This window comes from Penicillium coprophilum (assembly GCF_028826855.1).
Source record: "Penicillium coprophilum strain IBT 35676 chromosome Unknown utg000006l_segment0_segment0, whole genome shotgun sequence".
Taxonomy (NCBI): domain Eukaryota; kingdom Fungi; phylum Ascomycota; class Eurotiomycetes; order Eurotiales; family Aspergillaceae; genus Penicillium; species Penicillium coprophilum.
Window position 1 is genome coordinate 256,914 of NW_026622725.1, and position 16,505 is coordinate 273,418.

A 16,505-nucleotide genomic window follows, 5' to 3' on the forward strand; every position below is an offset into this window, starting at 1 on the left:
ATTTGAATACATAGGTACCTAGATATATGATGTATCTTTTCCTGCCGGATCTTTTTTAATAGAGTGCGCAAAACACAGCCAAACCACCCAAGAAACCATAGTAAATATTCAAAGAAACACAAGCCTAGCTCTGTTCGTAAGTTGTAAAGTACATAACTTCGTAAAAGTCCATAAACGCATAATCATCGAAATCCCCTTGCAGACTCAATTCTTCTTCGTCTTGCTCGGACGGCCGAGTTTCGGTGGTCCTTCTAACTGATCTACCAGCGGTCGATACGGCGATGCCAGGACATGCTCCGGTGCACGTCCCCTTCCCGGCTCCCCAGAGCTCGGTCGATGTAATTGCTCCTGGTGCATGCGATCAAGGGGTTCCCCGATAACCTGATACTTGGCCCAATTGATTGGGGGCATACGGACGATGTTTTGTGGCACAGGGATATGACCGAAATTCGAGGCCGGTGAGCCGTCTGGGTTTGTTCGTTTTGAGCCTTTGTCATTATCTTCGTCGTCCCCCGCATCGTCCTCGGAGAACTGGATCACAGCACCATGGTCCTCAGTCTTCAACCGACCTGCTGCCAATTCGTGCGCAAATCCCTCTGGATCAGCGGCAGCGGCTTCTTTCATGCGATCCAAAGCCTGGATGTCGCGCAAACTTTGCTGCTTCTGCATTTGCAGGATTGAGATGGCGGAACGGAGCGCGATGGCATCTGGATTTTCGCTCTCGGAGATAGGGACAGGTGGCGGTCGGGGTTTGAAGACTGGTGGATTTGGTGGAGGAGGCGGGTGTGAATAGCTGACATATGTTGGGGGGAGGTTTGAGGTTGGAGAAGGAGATGCAGGTGGCGGGACGATTGATGGTTCATTGGAGGCGACTGGCGCGAGATGGGCAAACACAGGGGTTACCGGGGAATAAGGTGGACGAGGTGGAGTTCCTGGCTCTGGGATTGAGGGCTGATCCCCTTGTTGCTGCATGATGAGATTCGACAAAAGTTGAAGATCAAGCAAGTTGGGGCTAAGTGGGGGGGACAATCGAGGTCTTTGCGGTGATAAGACGATTATGACGACAGTGCCTGGATTTGCCGCAATCACATGTGTGATGGCTTCGATCAAAACAAAGACGTGTTTTATGACTGGAGTTATGAAGGGATCATTTCTATCTCAGATCTCAAAAGATAAAGACTGACTGGAATGAGTTTGCCATCGGAAAAAAACGCGGGCATCGGCTAGGCACCACTTATCTACAACAAAACACCAACCATACTACGGAGTAGAAGGCAAGTGTTTCAAACACAATATAAATTGAGATACAATCTACATATATACACAATTTCAAGTACACAATAGACTACAAAATCTTTCAAGTGAACCAGGAGTGAAATCCTTTATCTTGCTGGAGAAGCAAACATTGACCGCCTCATCGTGCGCCCTCACCGCCCGGAAAAATCTATGAAACATCAGACCACTCACTGTTGAACTCATTCCTCTACAACCCTCAAAATGAAGCGCAAGACAGATGCAAGGGCCTCTCTCGATGGCAATGCCATGCCCCAGTCCAAGAAACGGGCCCTCTCCAGCGAGGAAGCTGCTGCCCGCTTCCGCGATGGCCTCTTCGACACCGCGGAGCAGCAGAAGTACACCGACGAATACGCCAAGTCTTCTCCGTATGTTTACACATGGGAATAGTTCAATGACAAAAGACTGACAAGTATGGATCTCTAGTTACCTTCACGGCGTCATTCACCCTCTAATCGAGCCCACTCTCCTCCGCGAAGTCCGTAATGAGATTGAAACACAAGTATCCTTCACCGAAAAGGAAACAGACATCTACAAGATCTTCCAGTCTGGCGATCTTGCCAACCTTGATGGACTGGATGACTCCTCCCTATCGAAATTGCCATCAGTGCTGAAGCTGCGTGACGCAATGTACTCAGCACGCTTCCGCGAGTACCTATCCTCCGTGACTGGCTCCGGCAAGCTGAGCGGGCAAAAGACCGACATGGCCATTAACGTCTACACTGAGGGCTGCCACCTCCTGTGCCATGACGATGTCATCGGCAGTCGCCGCCTCAGCTACATCCTCTACCTGACCGACCCTGACACTCCCTGGAAACCTGAATGGGGCGGTGCCCTGCGCCTGTTCCCAACGACGACCAAGAAGGACGCCAAAGGCGAGGATGTCAAGATCCCCAGCCCAGACTACAGTCTCTCCATCCCTCCTGCCTTTAATCAGCTGAGCTTCTTCACTGTCCAACCGGGCGAGAGCTTCCACGATGTCGAGGAAGTGTACTACCCACGCGACGACGAGGACAAGACGAAGAAGCGCGTGCGCATGGCGATTAGCGGCTGGTTCCACATCCCACAAGAAGGCGAAGATGGCTACGAGGAAGGACTGGAAGAGAAGCTCGCCGAGCGCAGCAGTCTCGCGCAGCTGCAGGGCCGTGGCGATATTTATGACCTACCACAGCCGAAGCCGGTGTCCTGGGAGGAGCCCGAGGTCGAAGGCAAGGGCAAGGGTAAAGTGGAAGAGCAGACCGAGGGCGAGTTCACAGAAAGCGATCTTGCCTTCCTGCTTCAGTACATTGCGCCATCGTACCTGACCCCCGATATCGCAGAGGAGATGTCCGACGCGTTCTCGGCCGAGTCATCGCTTAGCCTGGAGCGGTTCCTGAGTGATAAGTTTGGATCGCGCGTGAGCGCTTACATCGAGGAGCAGGAGAGACAGCCTCTGCCTGCTTCTGCCGATGCGATCGAGGCGCAGCGTGGGTGGACGGTTGCTCGTCCTCCGCACAAGCACCGGTACTTGTACCAGCATGCTACTGGCGAGAAGGATTCCGAGAACCCGATTCAGGAGCTGTTGAACGTGCTGTTCCCGTCGCAGCCTTTCCGGAAGTGGCTTGGACTAGTTACTGGTGTGGACCACCTCACAAGCCACAATTTGCTTGCCAGACGGTTCCGTCGTGGCGCGGATTATACTCTTGCTAGTGCGTACGAAGGCGAGGAGCCTCGACTCGAGTTCACGCTCTGTCTTACCCCGTCCCCGGGGTGGGAGAAGCAGGAAGAAGATGATGAGGAAGATGAGGGTGAGGACGAGGATGAAGAAGCCAATGGCTCATCTGCCAAGGCATCCAAGCCGACGGAGAAGGCAGATGACGAGGCTGCAGACGGCCCTGCACTGGGCGGTTATGAGATCTACATGGCTGGTGATGATGATGAGGATGATGACGATGAGGAGGACGCCGAGAACGCTGACCAGGTCCTGGGTCGGAAGAAGACCAAGGCTGATCCGGCTATCTACCGGTCTGCGGGTGCAGATGAGGATGATGGTATTCTGTTCAGCACGCAGGCTGGATGGAACCGGCTTAGCATTGTGCTGCGGGACAGTGGCACTCTCAAGTTCGTCAAGTATGTCAGTGCCGCGGCCAAGGGTGATCGGTGGGATATCACTGGTGACATTGGTGTTGAATTTGAGGAGGATGAAGATGAAGAAGATGGTGATGAGGCTGAAGACGACGAGGATGATGAAGAGTAAATTATATTTTTTTTGTGGCAGCGCGACTGCAGTGCATAGTTTCAAAAATAAAGATTGTAGATATTATATATGGTGCACATACGACTTGAATTGACTTGATGAAATATTACTTGAAGTTTCAACATTATCGATATCAGGGGATCAGGGGAATTGATTGTCTAGTCTGTTTCCGTCTGAGTATGCTTCTCTTAGAAATTAGATCCCAATAGACACAAAGACGTCGGGATGTTAGCGGAAATATCATCCAATAGAGCGATTCAACATGCTTAACCGTTGAAATCATGCCGCATTGTCGTTGGTCCACTATTTCCGGGAATATATATATTCGGGTGCCAACGTCGACTTCAACATCCACTATACAATCAGGCTACGGAGTACAATATACTCCAAACAAATCTCCGCAGCAGCCTGACAACAGGGTCTGATCTCCCCTAATTCTACAAATGACCACTGACATCATCCACAGCGGCAATTGAAACCCATACCAAGACACGAGGGACGATCCCGAGAGCCGGCGCGAGCTGAAACAAGCACATGGCGGGAACGGACCTCGGGAGGCGAATTTCACAGCAAGGATCAAATAATTGAGCATTAATTACTGACTATCAACGAGTAATTAGGATTTTCGTTACAGAGAAAAGCACTATTGATCCAGCCAGCCTTGCAAGTGGGGGGAGACCATTCGCCACGAAACAAATCCAAAAGCGAACCAAGTATGTAGAGGATTTCAGCCATCCACAACATTATGTGGTAGTGCACATGCACCATGCACGTATGTACTCCGTACCTCGATTTAAAGGGCGAGGGCTACACATGGCGCAGATCAGTTCCACATAAATAGAGAAGAGGGTAACCCAGGAAGCGGCAGCGATTCCCCGCGGAATTCTCGATCTGCAAGACAAGACATGTTTGGGACCGGATAGCTACTCTACTCCACTGGGGCATGTACTGTATTGAGTTTACCCCTTCCCACCACAGTCCCTTTTGACATTCGACACGCGACAGCATATAAACCGGGAACAGGAAGTCCCTTAGTGGAGTTTGTGGCAGGCAAGGGATGTGCCACGATGGAGGGAAGGGGGGAAGATCGTGGAATGATCTGCCAATCATACCTGAGTGTTGGGGTGAAGGTATGGAGTACATATTGTACTATGTAGGATCACCTAGGCATCAATGGATGGATGGATATGCTCAGGTCTCGAGGCTTCTGATCTAGCATGAAGCAGCGTGGATCGTTGCGGTTCTTGATCATCGGTTCCGATTTGATGATTAGCGGAGATAGCGGCCGCCTTGCCTTTGATTGAGTCATGATTTGCGAGGCTTGCGCCGGATGGTGAGTCGTGGTTTCGTGGATCATTTCCTACAACAGCATATCTACTCCGTACGTCGTAACAGAGCATATTCTAGATTAGTGACCTCGTCCGGGTGGCTCAGCAGACGGAGTGACTAGTTGAGAGCCGGATGGGTTCAATCCATTGTGTCTTGTCGATCATGTATGTTCTATTCTCGATGATGATCTATCTGATATTGTACTTCTGTCGTGGTTTGGGTTGGGAGAAAGTTTGAAGAGGGGCCATCCATGGAATTCATGGACACCTGGGAGCCTGAGGTTCTATTGCGACTATGAGACAAGGTAGCATCAAGATAGGACTGCATTTTAATTACTCTAGGTAATGGATTACTAGGTTAATATATATTCGAAGTCGTGTGCTCATCTAGTTCTCGACTTAGCGCCCTGTATTTAAACACGGAACACTAAACAGTAGGCCAAACCAATGAACTACTCGGAGTAAGCGCTTCAAGTGAGATAAGTGTGATTAGAATGAACGAGAAAGTGATTAGGCGACGAAACTCATATGTATCATGTTGTGCCTTTCTATTAATTCACACTATCACTTCTACCATCGTAGCTCACTACTCCAAACGTTCGATATGTCGACAACAGAGGAAACCCCCAGTCCGAAATAGATGCACCACAGATGACCTTCGAGGTCAACGGCCTCTACATTCTCCTATCTGACCGCGGCGACAACAGCTACACATTCCACTGGCGGTTCTATCTACACCAGAGTCCAATATCAGGCTCTATTTACCATCTGCTCAACGATATCGATCCAACCATCTGGCGCTTCGAACATTTACCCAACCAAGATGTTGATTATGACCCATCACTCCTCGGAGCCCTCAAGATAGGAGAGTTAGATCCTACCCTCCACGCAGCCTTTCTCGAACGTCTTCAACAAATCCCAATCGTCGATTCAATCCGATTCCGCGAGAGGGTCACATGTAGGGTGTGGCTCAAAGAAGCTCTCTTTGCACTAGATGACGAAGGGTATATTATACTTACTCGGAATGTGGATGATATCGAAGCTGAAGCGAGAAACCTCGCACTTCGGAATAAGAGCCTGGGCAGGCGGACGGTTGCGAAGAGCAGCGGGAGCCAGGGGTAAGATTACAGGTGTCATCTGGAAGATTCAGGTGGGGATTATGGCGAAATCATGTGCAAGGAGGGGAGAGGATGGGATATTTTAGACAATATACGGATCAGACGAGGTTGGTCTATATTGAACGGGCACCATAGGAAGTTATTCTGGGGTTATCTCAATCACGGGTGGAGCTAGAAACAAAATGCCAAGGCCGAGCGCCAATATTGTTTCAGTAGGGTAGCTATGCTTGCCCAGGTGGGTACGAAATAGTTGTGCTACGAAGGTGGTTGGGCGGGCACACGCCGGTGGCAGTTACGGGTGGGACGGAACGTTTCTAGTCCGCAGTCTCAGAAGATATCGACGATAATTGATTACTGCATTCTCACATTCTACGTAAATCCTGGTATGATCTCTCCCAACCTTGTCTGCATGTAACCTCTAAGCTTTTCCTGTGCGCTCCCCAGCTTCGGGGAAGGGGAGCCGGTGCTAGGATCGTCGGCAGGGCAGAAGTTCGAGTTGGGAGGTACTCGGGATAGGACTCCGTACATGTGCAAATGGGCAGGTATGTGAAATGTACGGAGCACCATGTACATTGTTTCGTACGGTGTATTTGTATATTCAAGCAAGAGGTGGTAGTGCAGATGCCCATAGCCACAGGATCGAATTACATGTTGGAGACATTTTCCGAACTATGGAGGCGCTATTCAAATCAAGTCGTAGTCCAGACCATTATTTGCACGAAGGGGGTTACTGCCATGCGAGGAATAGGAGCTGGAATTGGAATTGGAGGCAAAAGAGAGAAAAAAAGTACCCACCCCCCCCCTGGTACGACCCATGTGTCAAGACAGACTATTGGGAAAGGGCAGTAAGGCACGGCCGATGACCACGACCCTTCTCAAAGGCGTGGATGCAGGAATGAGCGAGGACCAAAGTATTGCCATATGACGATACATGACTCCGAGCAGATGGGAGAGCATGGGGGATTGCCATGGGCGAGCCATGAGATATGAGATCAAAAGCCATTCGCACACACGCTATTGACATAGCGAACTCTAAGCTTGCCCTCTATCCCTTGATCCAGATAGGGCAGGTTGGGTACACAGCGTTGTAGAAATAGAGTCGTACTCAAAATTCCCGTTGCCGATGGACAATTTTTTTTACCTCCGGGAGACCTGTTTGGCAGAGATAGTAGTCTCGGGATAAGTTCAGATGTGTCCTTTTCAAGTATGGAGAAGTGCTACCGTATCAGAGGTTCGAGGAATGTACCGTAGATCGGGTGGCGATCCTCGAGACAATCTGCAAGGCGACGATGGTGCCATGTGGTATGCTAGAAGGGGAAGATGATGGACAGTAGTACTTGACATGCATATGTTTGTTCTATTGAATGCTGCCTAAATAAACATCAGCCACAGCGTGGCGGTGTCTTGGGCACGGGTTTTCCGTTTTCTTTTTCAATTTAATTTGTGTATTTTAATTGTTCTGTAATTTATACTTACACATAATTACAAACTAGATCTATTTCTGGACGAACACCCGATCAAACGGAGATGAGATTTCGATACATCGACCTAACAGCCTTTTGAGACCGGTTGATGGCGTATCCGGGTAATTACCCCATGTCTCAATATTTCTTTTTAGGGAGACTAGACCATATTATAATGTACGGACGGAAAAATGTCGACTCGATCAATCTAGACCCCGAACCAAAACCAAATGAGCTTGGTCATATTTGCCAAGTTTCTAGGTCACAGCTATTCGGAACCGGGATATTACCCTCTAGAGACAAAACAGCCGCGCGACATCTCATGTAACCCCTCTGACAGGTCAACATGTGATGATTTGGGCGGCTGGGACGGGTAATAGCAGTATGAAAAAGCTCAAGCTCATGGCGTGGGTGATCTGTGACACACTTCTCTGCCTGTGTCCGAGGTGTTACAGGGGAGAGTGGATCATTGAGGGATGATTATTACTTATAGTACTGGTAGGAAACCGATATATTATTGAATATAGGAATCCGAATGAGAAAAATGAGAGGTAAAGATATATATGAAAATACCTTCGGTGAGTAAGGCTAAAAAAAAGCCATGTGTAGGACTGAAGAAACAATATTTGCATGGACAAGGATTGAAGCAAACAGTGCCGATCAACCCTGCATCCTGCCATGTGTCCAACGTCAATTTCCTGTACACCTTAGGTCCGTTAATCTCCCAAACGGGAGTATGCAGTTAGCCCCGGTCGCGAATGCAGCTTGACTGGATGGAAGGAGAAGGAGACTCAATAAGGAACTGCAAGGGAGAAGCCACGTGAAGGGGGCGTATTGTAATGGGTATTTATATAACGTGAAGACCAACGTGTTCTCCTTGCATTTCCTAGGGGTTGGAATGTTCCAGTATTGATTTAGTTTGAATAGTGTCAATAGAGATAGCTAATAGAAATCATACTAATATCTAGAGCAATAGAGAGGTACAGAAATAGAGATAGAGGAATAAAAGATAATAAGTACTATATATTCCTCGTGGCACAGTTGCAGTAGGGGCTTGGCGGTAATACCAGTACATTCCTTTGAAATTTCAAATTATTTAGATATTTATATATATATAAATATTTCTTAATTTATTAATTAATTCCTAGGAAAGGGGATGCCAAAAAAGAAGGTTAAAAAAAAAAGAGGTTTCAAGAGACTCGAAGCGTTTCGAGTCTCCAATTTTCTAGGAACTTCTTTAACCTCTCCCGATTTTCTACTTAACTTCTAATTTCTTAACTTATAATATCTAGATTCAGGTAAGCCTAAAATGTTTGCTTATGGCCTGTCTTTAAGTCTAACCCTCTAGGCTTTCTCTTTTATCCTACCTAACTTGAACTCCCTCGGCTTGTGAATCCTTTTTTGAATTGAATCTCTTTCCTACCCTCGATTTGGAATATGCGATAGGGAGGGGGAAAAAAAAGAGCGGATTGTTATTCGATTCTCCTTCACTCTTCTGCCTGATTTTCACTCTCCATGGATCCTTCTGTCGCACACCGACCATGGGAGGCCGTCTCAGGGCCTCAGAGCTCTGCAGGCTCAACGCAAACCCTCCCCTCCATCTCCACCCTCACTGCGAATATGCCTGGGACCGGAACCCCTTCCGAAAAATCACCTGGAAATGCTTCACTAAACACGATTGAGCGTGACTCGGGGAATTGGTCAATGCCACAAAGCACAAGTAGGAGAACCTCACCTGGTACGGATTGGGAGCGTCGCGGTGCTGACCATGTAGGATCGTCCACCTACTCAACGACGACCAATGGCACCGGCAACAATTATCCCTCTCTCAGCTTCATATCCGCGTCGCAACCCTCCCCAAACCGTGGACACCCGGCGATCGACCGCTCCCCTTACCCCCACGACCAATCAACCACCCCTTCTTCCGCTGGCGCTCAACAACCCTCTCCAATTTTCAACCAGCCAAACTCCACTCTCCCCTCCATCAACCAGAATTACGAAGCCCCCTCCCAACGAGCGAGTGTGGCCGAGACTACCGAGTCCCGGCGCAGTAGTGTCGACAGTCGCATGAATCAAGGAATCAGTTCTCTCGCCATCAACCCAGCATCGCCCTACCACAGCACCAATGCCTCCCAATCCTCGATCGTCTCTAGCTTACAAAGGGAGCGAGGGATTCCGACCGACATGAACTCATATCGAGGACCGCGCTACTCGGGAGGAGGCAGCCAGCCACTCTCTCCGCTTGGCCCTCGCGCAACCGACCAACAACGCAGTTTTGCAGCCGGTCGCACGGCTCCGGCCATTTCCTCGAATCCTCGGTCGGAGATTTACAATGCTGAAGCACCCACGGCGGGTATGGCATACGCCTTCCCGGACCCGGATATGGCGCGCTCTAGCTCCGTCTCCTCGAAGGGGGGTCCACCGCCTCGTTCTCCCGAAAGGGCAGCATGGCGGAGTCTATGAACAGCATGTACTCGGAACGGATGCCGCGAGGACAACACGGTAAGATGAGTCGAAGCACACTGCGCGCGCCACAGTACTGACACATTTCCTCCCTAGACCTACCCCAAAATGTACACCACCATTCTCTTCAACACAAGGCCGTGCGAGAGCTGATCGGCGAAGAAGACGCACCGCCCGGCAGCACACCATACAGCCGCACGCCCGAACTGCGCGTGACACACAAATTAGCGGAGCGCAAACGACGCAGTGAAATGAAAGACTGTTTCGAAGCACTTCGGCTGCGTCTACCCCCGGGCCAAACCAACAAATCCAGCAAATGGGAAACGCTCACCCGGGCAATTGATTACATCGGGATGTTGGAGAAAACTCTCACGCAATCCCAACGCGACCGGGCCAACATGCAGATCGAGATAGATGAAATGCGCGCCCAGCTCAACCAGCAAGCTAATGGTGCTTCCCGGCCCCCATCAATCTTCGAGCACCATCCACTGAACCCCAACCAGACTAATGGCCAAGGCCCTGTCTTCAATGGGTTCAGCAATGGCGTGACTCAGGAGCAGCCGCGGACGTTACCGCCTCTCATGAATGGCTCCAGTGCGCCTATGCAGGGCATTGAGTATGAGCGGCGGTAGCGGCAAGCGTGTGAGGAAAGCCGAAGCTGTGTATGAGATATGACTAGTCACGCAAAACTTATCCACGACTTTGTTTTTGACATTCTCTTGGTATCATATATCCCCGTTATAGATGCGATCCCCATTCGCCTTGGGGGTTGGTTTATACTGATTTTTTTCGATCTTTTATGGAGTGGTCTCTGTTTTTTTTTCTTTTTTTTTTCATATCTTGTTATTCATACCCGCAACTGTTTTGCTTTTGTTTGTTTCTATTAGGGCCACTCCAAATATGAAAGGAATATGGAATATGGTATAGCTGAAATAGCTGAAATATGAATATTCATATTTACTTATCTCTTTCTATTGTTGGAACGCATTGACCATGATGTAGACCATAGGCATATAGACCATAGGCTATAGACCGTAGGCCATAGACCATAGACCGTAGACCATGGACCATAGGCTAAATAATATGAAAACATCAAAACATTTTGTTTCAGAAAGACGCTTTAAATAAGAAACAGGACTATAATTTGATCTATTTTTGTCCCTCCACCAAATGGCCTCTCGAAGCGCCCGCCCCCCGGTCCGGCGCGTAGAAACCGGCCTCAGTCTGACTTTTGCATCCAATCCATCACCTCTCACTCGTCTACCCCTGGTGATCTCTCTACCAGTGGTCCAATGACGGATCTTGATGAAACGGCACAGAGCTAGCTGCAGCGGGTTGTCTGGGATCGCTGCAGAAATTCACCAGCGACGATGATTACTGGCTGGGTTGTTTATAGCTTGAGCTATTGCTGTAAAGTGACCGGGCTGGACTCTGCGGATTCTGCACCGTGATGATGCAGAGAGAAATGCAGAAATAGAGCTTGATGGCTTAAATCTCGGGGCATTTCATGATTTCTTTTCATTTCTTTCCTTTGTTTCGCATTTGACTCAATCGACTTTATTCAGGGCTATTGTTCATTGTGTTGCCTGTCCCATTGTTTCACTCGCTATAATATTAATAGACGCCTTTTTTTCGATTTGCTGCTTTTCGATTTGCTGCTTTCCTTCTTTCATGCTTTCCTGACACATGGTATGAAGACATTGAATCTTGTCATTTCTGCAGACTAACATCTCGACATAGTCAAGTCAACTGAAACATGATCAAACGAAAACCACAAGACCTCCAGGTCCCAGTACCAAATTTCCCATTATCATCGCCCATCAGCGAGGAAATCTCAAGTCCGTCATGCTCTTCGGAGGATCAGGAAGAACGAGACCGACCGTTTGCATTTTTATCCAAGGCGGCGCGACAAAAGCTCGAGGCGAAGTCCGCTAAGGATGGAAATCGCTCGCCCATTTCCTCCCACCGAGAAGCCTCGAGACTAAACATCCGTGTCACCAAGAAACGGAAAAGTGTCGCGAAACCAGTCGGCCTGAACCTCGTTACGGATTTCACGTTGGCGCCGGCGCCGACGCCGAGGAAACAGTCCGTTCCTGCAGTTACAAATGCAGCTGCGCCGTTTGTCGATCTGAATGACCTCAAGCTCCTCTCAAAAGTGCGAGAGAAGGAACGCTCGGCTCAGAAATCAAAGGATATCTTCAAGAAGAGGGTTTCGCGGGGATTTTACCGGCTACCTGGGCCAGTGCAGAGTCAGAACCAGAGCCAGAATGGAACTGGAATTTCATTCCTTGCCCCCAGAGATGAAGATCCATTCCATGACAGACACGAGCATGGAATATCGCCCTCGGACCGTCATGTCATGATCGGACTCGCTGTGCCTCGCAACGAGTCAGTGGAAAGATTACAAGACCCCGATAGCGCAGGTACGCCCCTCACGCCATCAATTATCGTCACCCCAGCACCATGGAATGCACCCTCGAACGCGAGCACCGAGATGCTCCGACCAAGAGCAACATCAAGCGTCTACTCGCAGCCAACGCCCCGCCTCTGGCAATATGAACCAGATGTACCACCTGTGCCAGCCATTCCCGCACAGCACTCAAATGCCACCAAAGCTCCCACCTTAGAGACCTCACCCCACAGCAAATTGGACGTAGAAAGGAACACGCGCGCTCTCTCTACAGCCTCGATCTGGGAAGATGACAGTCCACCTCGGACACCAGACATCGTACGTCCCAGCCCGAGCCCCAAGGACAATCAACCAGGCCGTCTCAGCGTCAACACCCAGGCAGAGGACAGGCCTCAGTCCCAAGGCTGGTGGACATACCTGCTCTCCCCACTGATGGGCCGGTCCATGAAATCCCCACTCAGCCCATCCTTCCCGCAAGACTCACCCTCCACCCCATCGCCAACCACAACCAGGAACCGGGCCTACGGGCCAAAAGCATGGATCCAGCGTGAGAAAGAGATATCCTGCTTCTCACCAGATACACCAGAGACAGCAGCGCCAATTGACGAAAAGGCATTTGAGATATCCCGATCCTTTGAAACGGACCAAGACCAACAAAATCCTGAACGCCATCAATCCCCGCCACCCGCATACGTCTCAAACGTCTCCAGCAGACAAAACACCATGTCTTTCATGTTCAGCAACAATCAAACAATCCAAGGCGAAGCAGCCGAGTACTACCAAGCCTGTGCACACGAGTTATTCAGTAAGACGCCGTACTTCGAGTGCATCAACCACGTCTGCTCGATTACGCCTGCAAACCCTATTATGATGCCGGCAGGAGCAACAAACGGGATTATCGATGGTAATCGGAGCTTAGCGCTTGCTGCGCTCGAGGAGCCTGGGCCATCTGGCCTTGAAGGAGCGCGAGAAGACCAAACAATAGTTCCGTCGACAACGTCGACTAAGAATGCGGGTCTACTGATTGATATCGACTCGCCCCAACCTGGATCAACGGCGGGAGCGATCCCGGTTGGGTATGCTGTTCGTGCGAAGGAGGTTCAAGTGTTGTCGCCATCGTCGGAGTTTAGTTCTCATACGTGGGATTCGTCTGTGGCTGATGAGAGTGAAAAAGGTTCGGTGGCTGCACATGGTGCCAGAGGTGGTGTGTCTGAATCTCGATCTCAGCGTGCTGCTTCACCTCCTGCTCCTATTCCCGTTGCTGTGCCGCCCGCAGAGATGGTTGATAGGGAGGCTTGGGGGCCACCTGCGTCTGCACCGGCACCAGCTCCCATTGTTATGCCTGAGCCAGCTCCCGCTCCACAAATAACCACTAACCCGGTTACTAACTTTCATTACACTCAGCCCCCACCGCAGCCTCAGGTACAGCCCCCGCAGCCGGTAGTGCAATACGTGCCTGTTTTTACTCAGGCTGGACAGCCACAGCCAATGGAACCAATAATGCAACAGCCGCAACCGCAGGAAGCCTCGCGTGGAATCTTGGAACCGCCGACGATCCAACCAGGCCCTCAAATAGTAACCCCAAGAACAGAATGGCCATGGGGAAATCGAGGACCGCCGCAGGAGCAAAGCCAAGTTCAACAGCCAGTCACCCAAGGACACGCATCAGGCTTTGAATGGGCATATCAAGAACAACCGCAAGAGCTTCCTGTTACGCAACCATCGCCCCAAGTCTCACAGGTGCCATATGGACAAGCTTCTCCCCAAACACGGCAACCAAATGACGGTTACGCAAATCAGCCTCGAGGGCCGCTTGTTATCCAGGGACGACAATCCGGGTCGGGGTGGCCGTTTGGTTTAACCGCACACCCTCACTCAAATGCACCCCCGGTGCCGCCTGTGTCACAAAGCCACCTCACCGGATCAGAGGTACCGAACCAGCAAGACCAACCTCAAATGTCCGTGGTTCAGGATCGGCAGCACGGGTCTGAGGAGTCGCAAATAGAACAACGACTATCTCAAGGGTCTGAACTTGCGCCTCGAAGACACTTCCAAGCCTCTGAGCCTATTTCTCCTGGTTTCCAGCGCGCCGCTGGTGGACCGGGTTCAATCCCAATGTCAGATGTGCAGGCACCGGCTCCTGCGTACACGCAATTTTCTCGAGATCCTGCTCTCCCGCCTCGCTATGATATCCAGCCACGCTACGATAATGATCCTACAGCTGGAGTCTCGAGTGTCAATCCAAGTGGCGCTATAGGACCTCATGAGACTCGACGCCGCAGACTTGAGAAGGAAGAAGCCACTGGCCGAAGAGTTTGCAATCTATGGCGTGGCCGGGGTCCTTTCAGCAAGAAAAGCGGACGTCCAGGACGCGAAGGTCGTACTCGACGGAGATGGTATTTTGTGATCTGCATTTTCTTCTTCATCATCGTGATTTTAGCCACTGTTCTTGCGATCACACTGACGAGGAAAGGAGACGAAACTCCTGTTCAATCGCGGTGGCTTAACCTCACGGGCTATCCGCCCATGCCAACTGGAATTGCAACACTCGCTGGGACGGAGCCACAGCTTGAAAAGTCAACTTGTATCACCCCTTCTTCGATGTGGAGTTGCGCTTTGCCCAAGGACCAGCAGGATGCCAACAAGCCGTACAATGCGAATCAGCCCAATTTCCGTGTTTCCATCCGCTTCCGCAATGGCACATACGATAACAGCACCGCTGTTGGGTCGAACCTACGTATCAAGAGGGACGATCTTTTCAACCCATCACCCGCAGCTCCAAGGGACGCAGAGCAAAGCTTCCTCGGCCAGTACACAGACAACAACACCGCACCGTACGCTGGCGAGGAAACACCCTTCTACATGTCCCTCCTCTCACCGGTATCCCTGTCCTCAGCAAGCATCTACCGCCGCGCAGCCACTTCCAACGGCACCGCATACCCCAACATCTCATCCATAATCCCTGCACCAGAAGAAAACGCAGATGAAACCCCATCCGCAGCAATGCTCTACCCCCTTCCCTCATCCCAGCCAATCCGCCTCTACAACCGCGGTCTCGCAACCGAGCATTACGGTTTCTACACCTACTTCGACAAATCCATTTTCCTAAACTCACAAACCAAGCCCTCTCCAGCCGATGCAAACGGCGGAACTTCAAAATCTGACGCACACTACCGATGCACATGGTCCCAAACCCGTCTCCTCGTTCAGATATGGACCCAACCCGACAAAATTGGCCGTCACCTGCTCCCCCAATCCAACAACACCGCCACATCTACCACCTCCGCAACACCAACATCAACAAACAAACCACCTACATCCTCCTCCTCCGCAACAGACTTCTCCCGCCCGGGCTCATTCCCATACCCGGTGACAATAACAGTAGACCGGCACGGCGGCGCGCAAAAAAAGAAAATGGTCTACTGCTACCCGATCCAAGACGACGGACATTACAATATCACTGCTGTGCAGCTGCAGCTCGAAGACCGCGCTGTGGGGGGTGACATTGTCAATCCTGCGACAGGCCTTTTCAAGGGTCTTGGTGGGACGAATAATTCTACAATTGAAGAGGCGGGTGGTGTTGACGGTGGTGCTGGAGGATGTGGATGTCAATGGGTGAATTGGATCTCGAATGTGTAGGACTTGAGACGGAGCGGCATGGAAGGTATTTATTTCTGTTTAGACGGGTGGCTACTGTTGATGTTCTCTTTTTCAGCCTAGTTGGCATGCGTTGCATTGCGTTTTTTCCCCGGTGTTTGGGTGGCTTTTCTGCTTCATTTTCTTGCGCAATATGCATTGACGAAGCTCATAAAAGAGCATGTGTATAGATTCAACGTTTCATTTCCATAGTGACATGGATCTAGAGCTGACTTTCAAAATCAAATTTACAATTTCACTTCAACTGTCTTATACTCCAGCAGTCTCATGTATCACCTATCTGTGTATTCATATTTCGTAATATTGCAGCCCCGTTAAAGTTAATCGGACGTTGCATCGAACCAAGAAAGTCAATCTGGAACCTTATTTAAGCCAAACTCAAACCCTTAAAATAGATTCGATAGCTTGTTAAACAGCAGATATCATTCGACCCTGCAGGTATGCCTGAACTGCGTTGGGGTTTTTACCTTCGCAATTTTGGGCTCCTGGTATAAAAGCATGACTCGGGCTGCATTCTGCATTTTTGCCACCAGGAGA

At 50.2% G+C, this 16,505-nt stretch overlaps 5 protein-coding genes across 5 annotated transcripts; 4 read left to right on the forward strand and 1 right to left on the reverse strand.

Annotated features, from left to right (window-relative positions):
- Window positions 1-204: 204 nt before the first annotated feature.
- N7500_009119 (uncharacterized protein) lies at window positions 205-972 on the reverse strand (the record flags this gene model as incomplete). The annotated part of the gene is made up of 1 exon (XM_056680260.1): window positions 205-972. One exon carries the CDS (start codon window positions 970-972, stop codon window positions 205-207), a length of 768 nt encoding a protein of 255 aa, XP_056527642.1.
- A 525-nt stretch (window positions 973-1,497) lies between these two features.
- N7500_009120 (oxidative DNA demethylase) lies at window positions 1,498-3,529 on the forward strand (the record flags this gene model as incomplete). Its single annotated transcript, XM_056680261.1, has 2 exons — window positions 1,498-1,661; window positions 1,720-3,529. 2 exons carry the CDS (start codon window positions 1,498-1,500, stop codon window positions 3,527-3,529), a joined length of 1,974 nt encoding a protein of 657 aa, XP_056527643.1.
- A 1,979-nt stretch (window positions 3,530-5,508) lies between these two features.
- On the forward strand, window positions 5,509-5,979 carry N7500_009121 (uncharacterized protein; the record flags this gene model as incomplete). The annotated part of the gene is made up of 1 exon (XM_056680262.1): window positions 5,509-5,979. The coding sequence occupies one exon, from the start codon at window positions 5,509-5,511 to the stop codon at window positions 5,977-5,979; it is 471 nt and encodes a 156-aa protein (XP_056527644.1).
- A 2,974-nt stretch (window positions 5,980-8,953) lies between these two features.
- Window positions 8,954-10,533, forward strand: N7500_009122 (uncharacterized protein; the record flags this gene model as incomplete). The annotated part of the gene is made up of 3 exons (XM_056680263.1): window positions 8,954-9,791; window positions 9,851-9,940; window positions 9,998-10,533. The coding sequence occupies 3 exons, from the start codon at window positions 8,954-8,956 to the stop codon at window positions 10,531-10,533; spliced, it is 1,464 nt and encodes a 487-aa protein (XP_056527645.1).
- A 1,124-nt stretch (window positions 10,534-11,657) lies between these two features.
- N7500_009123 (uncharacterized protein) lies at window positions 11,658-15,950 on the forward strand (the record flags this gene model as incomplete). The annotated part of the gene is made up of 1 exon (XM_056680264.1): window positions 11,658-15,950. The coding sequence occupies one exon, from the start codon at window positions 11,658-11,660 to the stop codon at window positions 15,948-15,950; it is 4,293 nt and encodes a 1,430-aa protein (XP_056527646.1).
- Window positions 15,951-16,505: the final 555 nt, after the last annotated feature.